The 6,535-nt window shown below is 35.8% G+C and overlaps 1 protein-coding gene across 1 annotated transcript; it reads left to right on the forward strand.

Annotated features, from left to right (window-relative positions):
• LOC145140150 (uncharacterized) lies at window positions 1–1,748 on the forward strand. The gene is made up of 2 exons (XM_079073895.1): window positions 1–1,373; window positions 1,514–1,748. Exons 1-2 carry the CDS (start codon window positions 147–149, stop codon window positions 1,517–1,519), a joined length of 1,233 nt encoding a protein of 410 aa, XP_078930021.1. The 5' UTR covers window positions 1–146; the 3' UTR covers window positions 1,520–1,748.
• Window positions 1,749–6,535: the final 4,787 nt, after the last annotated feature.

A 6,535-nucleotide genomic window follows, 5' to 3' on the forward strand; every position in this document is an offset into this window, starting at 1 on the left:
CAAAGTCTCCACTCGCAGAGCCCAAAGCAGCATTACTTTACGTCGTAGGCTTCGAAACCTTCTCCACAGTCGCCGACTCGCGCAGCTCCGCCGTTCATAAACCCTTCTTTGTCTCAAGGTTTGTGTCTCTACGACCTTTATTCACGATGTCTATGCTCGAACTAATTACCAAAGCGTCAGCTACACCCGAACAGCTACCTTCAGATTCACAATACCCGATAGTTCTTAATCCAGACCCTATTCTGCTCAACTTGAAACCTCAAACCCAAGAATCGAATGACGTTTCGTTCGTTAAACGTGTTGAAGGATGGAAAATTTCTCAAACGGATACGGAGATTATAGAGTTAGGGCAAAACTTCTATAAGAAGTTGAAAATTAAGCTAAAAAACCTTAAATCGTTCACTAAGGTTGAGTTCATTAGCATGTTGACTTCGTATCTGAAGAAGAACAGCGAGAAACTCGGAATTTCAGTAGTGGTTGAACAGAAGGACGAGAGTTATACTAAGGCGCTTGTAGTTTCAGTAGCGATTGAACAGAAGGGCGAGGGTTATACTAAGGCGCTTATACAAAAAATAGGTTTTTTAATGGGTGAGGCTGTTGTAGGTTTAGTATTGGAGGCTTGTTTTGCATTCGAAATTTGGGAGATATTAGAAACTCTGATCGTTGGTGGTCTTATTGAGGGTTCGAGTTCTAGGAAGTTAGTTCATAATTTGATTGAGAAAAAGAGGTCTGATTTGGTTTGTTTGTGTGTCAAGCATGTCTCTGATCTTCAATTTTCTGACATCCTTTCCGTTTTGAAGTTCTTCCTTTCTCCACCTAAAGATGCTTACGACACCATGGCTTTCATAAGGAAAGAATGGGAGACCGAAGCTTTGTCCGCCATTGAAATGGCAAAAGACAAAACCCTTGCTGAAAAGACATTCAACTTGGCAAAAGATGCTGCTATTTTACTCATGATGGCTCATGATGAGTTTACAACCAGTGAATTGTGCTTGCATTATCTTCTTTCATCCCCAAATCTTGATGATGTAATATTCTCAGCTTGTATTGGTAACTTAAATGGTTCAGAGATTATGGGTTTCGTGCGTTATTTGAAGAAATGGTTGAAGAAGTATCAAAAGTTCCCACAAGCATCTTCTTCTTCAATTCCTAAAGCTTCATCTTTACATTGGCTTAAAGTTTTTGATTCAGTTCCTTCACTTGAAAATGTTACCAAGTGCTTTGGGTTTGTTCTTGATGAACATTTCTCTTCATTGGTATTGCACCCGGAGTTTTGTGAGGAGGTGAAATCAATAGAGTTGGTTGTGAATTCTTTGGCCGCAGAAGCAAGGATTTGTTGCAAGTTGGCAAATTTGAGTAAATTGATGTTGAAGGTGCGTAATATTAATTTTCTTGCATTGAAATTATTCTTTTCATTCACAAATCATAAATCATATTCTCGTAAAACAATTCACTTTTTAATCCATTTATGTTTAGGTTTGATGTTTCTTGTCTTATGAAAACCAATTTGCAGATATGAACCATTAGGTTTCTGAAGCAAGTATCATCACAACAAAACAGGAAGGTATAAACTTCAGATGGAGCTATTTTGTGTTTTGGCCATACAACTTATTGTTTGTATTAATGAAATTTTGATGAGAGTTTAGAGTCGCAGAATGTAAAATGGAGAACACAGTCGATTTTTTTGTCCAATTTCTATATTTGTATCGAGGATTTTTCAAAATTGAAACCAAAATTTTCCTTTCCTAGCCTTTCTTTGTTGGACATTCTAAATATTAACAAATTCTGATATGAACCCAAAATTTGACCTATTAAACCTGCTACAGAGGTCATCCTGGTATTTTCTGAACATTTTAAGTAATTTGTTACCTTTTGATAAATATATTTTTAGTTCCCCCATGTTTTTTTAGCATTATAAATAGTTTGTTATCCTGACATCGACCCTTGAACTGAAGACTAGTGGTGTGCTTGAAATTGTATTGACATAAGTTTCGGCAAAGAACATGATTATTTAACAAAAAAGGTTTTAATGTTTTTCCTTGCATAATGTTAAGTTAACTTTCCTTCTATCAACTATTTGGCCTAATTTTTTGCACAAGGACATTGGCCTACAGACACATCACACCTAAACTTTTGTTTGATATATGCAATCATCTACCTCAGTTTAAACTAAGGCTTATTTTCAATTTCAGTCATGTAGTGTTTGCCAATTAATTAAGGGAAACAATAGAACCAAGTTTAAATCGTCTACTACATACATGGGTATCAATACCGTTTATTTGAAATGATTATTTGTTGTACTTCCAAGCTACATACAAACTAAAAGGCATATGTTGGCGTCATTCATCTTTCAACATCTTGCAACAACCCTCGTGTTGTCAAATTTCTCAAAGTAAGTCTCGTAACCATTCAACACAACATAATTTGTGAACAAAATTTAAGTTGTGCGGGTGACTCAAATATGTCATTAACCTTTGGTACCATCTTGTTCCATCTGGTGCTTGGATCATACATTATGTATTTCATTTTTACTACCTTCTCAACCTTTTTATGACTTTGCCATTTCGTTAGCATGGTACACTTGTGCTCTAATTTCATCACACATACTTGATTTTCATAAGTTTTCATCACCAAGTAAAATATTGAGGATGATGTCCTTACACTTATCTAGCATGGTAACGAACTCGTCATCTGGTTTATTGTACATGTAGATCCCATGAAGCACAAAGTTCATTTCGTTCAACCTAGAGAAAAGGCTCGTGTATAAAATAAAATGGATCATTACAATCTTCTTTTGATGAAGTCAATCGTCAATCGTATCTCCTACATAAATTGAACATTTTACAAACCGAATTTATTTTGTAAAAAATTAATTATGGAGTCTAGGAAACTTACTCTTTGAACACCAATATTCACACAATAAAGCTGATTACCCAATATATTGTTTGCTTCAGGTGCATTAATCAACTTTGTAACCCTTTTGATGTTTCAAATACCCTATTTTTGTGATGATGGTGTGCATTTACTCAAGAATTAAAGCAAGCGTACATACATATTTGGTGAAAAAAATATATGTGGGAGCTTCTCAATGCATAACGTCTCCAAACGAAGACATGTGAACATAATTAAAGGGTTTTAATGGTCATGTAGGCTTCTACCATGGCCTTGGTTAGCTAACCTGATAAAAGGTATTTATGACAAAAGATTGTCAATTATTAGGCATTAATGAACATAAAAATTAACTTAGTGTAAAATTGTTAAAAATGACAAATTAATGAATTATAGGGCTTTTGTGTCGGTATCCATTTTTTTAAAATTATTATTTAAAACACCCAAAACTTGGTAAAAATGGGAATGATTTCGTCAAAATTAGTTGGATTATTGTCATCAAAACCCTACAAACTCTTGATTGTGGTTTTAAATGGTCTCTGGATTTTTTTTTGTGCATTTTAAGCCATTGAACTATGAAATTATACGCCAAAAAACCATTTTGCAAAATATGAAGGAGTTATCCTGTAAACTAAGCTGATGTGGGCTCAAAAGGCTTATGTACACCTTGACCACATGCATGCTGATGTGGACTCAATCGAAGGGTGATGTGGGCTTTGACCTAAACTTAGCCTAAGAGCGTCTGTAACATCCCAAATTTTACCATAATCAAATACAATCATCTTAACCAGGGTATCAAAATGCGGAATCATAAAAATCTACAAGTTTGAGTGTACTGTCTAACCTTTGCCTTTCCGAAATCATCCAAAGTACATGAAACACAATAATTCACAACTATAAGCACGAAGCTTAGTGAGTCCTTCCCGAAATATCCATACAACACATCATAACAAATAATTATGGGTTATCAACAACCCTGGAAATTATCAGCAATCCCAATTGTAACACCCAATTCTAGGTAAACGCCATTTTAGAATTTCAGCTTTAATTCTCAAGCTTAAACCTTTCTCACGTCGTGAGCACTGAGGTGTCACAACGTGAGCTCAGTTGGACGAATCGCATATATTTCCATTCTCACGACATGAGCCCTTATAGGTCACGACATGAGACGCGACTGCGAGGAAACCCTAATTTTGGAGATTTTATTTCGTATTTAAAGGAAGTAAGGGCTAGGGTTAGCACACCCTCAACCTCCATCACCTCCTTACTCTCCCCTTTGAAACCCTAGCAACCATATTTGATCTCGAGCTCATTTGTGGTGATTCTAGCCAAGAAGAAAAAGAGGAAGTGCATCTAGTTCGTCCTTTTGTGCCCTAGTTTGTGTTTGGGACATGCATGTCCAAAAAGCCATGATTTTTATGATATTTTTGGAGTATCTAAGACATTCTGGAAGTTTTGGGTGTTTGTCCAAAAGGGGTTAAGAGCTTAATGCATCTAGTTGTTCATAACATTTCTCAGGACGTGAGCATATATAAGATGATGTAGTGTTTGGAATCCATAAAGTTGCCAAGTTTATGGATCTCCAATGTCCCTCGGGTAATATAAGTGCTAGATCTGGAGTATGGTTGAGTTTTAAGACTCTTGCACATGGCCGGTCCATTAATTTATGATGCTCGGGGCAAGATAATTAAATAATGCCCTTATTTTATATAGAATAGTGCCAACAAATTTATAGTTTTTTTAAAACATGCAAAAAGTTTATACTTAAAGAAAATGCATATAAATGATCAATTATTTAAAACATTGTCTGCCTGTCGGTTAACGTATGAGGGTAACTGAATCAAAATGAATTAACTGTGGCATAATTAAATACATGTATCTTGCCTTTATGAATATAAAAGAAATCGTCATTTAACAACAAAAGTTTTTAAACACAAAATTTTCCAAACTACTAACCTATACATTCTCTTGTCCAGCATCTTCTATGACAAACATCTGCGGTTTTCAAAAGAAGAATCTAAAGTCACAAAGAAAAAAAAGGAACTTAAATTTAACCACCACATAAAAAGCATAAAATCTTAAAAGAAAAAATACAATCTCAAAAAGTGTTATTTGTATATTATCAATAGTTAAATAAAAAAATAAAATTTCAAGCTTGTTTATGGAAAACAACTTAATAATAAGGAGGGAGATAGAGATGCTTGTCAAAGACATAAAATTTGTAGACAAAACATAAATTATCTTGAAATTACAATAAAGATACATTAACATGCTACATTTACTAGGAGAATTGTCATGAGTATTAGCAAACAAAAAAATTTATTTGAAAGTAGTAGAGTAAAACAAGCCATGATCAAATTTCAACATCGAGTTCCATTGTAGGCATTGTATTGGATGTTTCCTCCACTAAATGATTATTCAAGTAACTGAAAACTATCCAAAAAAACATTATTCTATATTTCATGATTCTCTAGATATAATACTATTGAATACATAAACTACCAATTCATAGCCAATCGGCTAAATATTGATAACCACATAAAGGTAGAGGAAGACATTCATATGAATACCTGCCACGATTGAGACTTGAGAATGTCGATTTATAGAGGACGAGAGAGGAACTCACAAATAAAAATCATAAAAATTAACCCAACCCCCATCTCTTTCAATCAAAATGAGATCTTCATAAAGAGTGAAAGAACTGGTGACTTTAATTAGCCCCAGAGAACCTTGCGTTTCTTTAAGATATGAGATCAACAAGACCATTTGAATCATCTTCCCCAGACATCAATCTCCTTAGACGCCTCGTCTTCTTCAGCTTTACTTATTGGGGGTGTTGCTTAGGAGATCGAGAAGTCGGAAGCGTGCCAAATCTGAATTTCAATTGCCGCCTTCAGTTTTACATCTTGGACTAGGCGCGCTGCCCTTTGCATGATGAGTTTTCAAGGACGGGACCTTTTAGTGGATCAGCCCAAATGACTACACATAACAGACTTTTTAAACGTGATGCCCCTTGATGAGTTGTTGCCCTGGGCAATGGCCCAGCTCGCCCTGGGCTTGGGCCGACCCTGCTCTTGCATGAGCTTCTAGGGTTATTTCTTCCTTTTGTGCCCTAGTTTGTGTTTGGGACATGCATGTCCAAAAAGCCATGATTTTTATGATATTCTAGAGTATCTAAGACATTCTGGAAGTTTTAGGTGTTTGTCCAAAAGGGGTTAAGAGCTTAATGCATCTAGTTGTTCAGAACATTTCTCATGACGTGAGCATCCATGGCTCATGACGTGAGAATGGGTCACCCCGACTATTTTTGTCTCATTAGGTCACGGCGTGACAGCTAAGGGTCACGACGTGACGACAAGCTGTGAGATTTTGAATAAAGATTTTGACCTTTGACCGTTGACCAAGTTTGACCTAGGGGCATTTTGGGTAGTTTGAGCTGTAGATTGAGGTTTAGTCACTGTTTGTTGTATATGTGACCTGTAGAGTTGGATTTTGGAGCAACATTCGTTTCTACTATCTTTTCCAACTGTGAGGTGAGTTTTCCTCACTTTACTTGTGGGTCGAAGGCACCGATGCTGACCTAGTAGATTGTGTATTCTGGTTTAGAATGTTGCTATGATGTAGTGATCTGTTAAGATTTACATGA

This window comes from Lactuca virosa, chromosome 1, assembly GCF_052849685.1.
Source record: "Lactuca virosa cultivar CGN04683 chromosome 1, Lactuca_virosa_CGN04683_v6, whole genome shotgun sequence".
Taxonomy (NCBI): domain Eukaryota; kingdom Viridiplantae; phylum Streptophyta; class Magnoliopsida; order Asterales; family Asteraceae; genus Lactuca; species Lactuca virosa.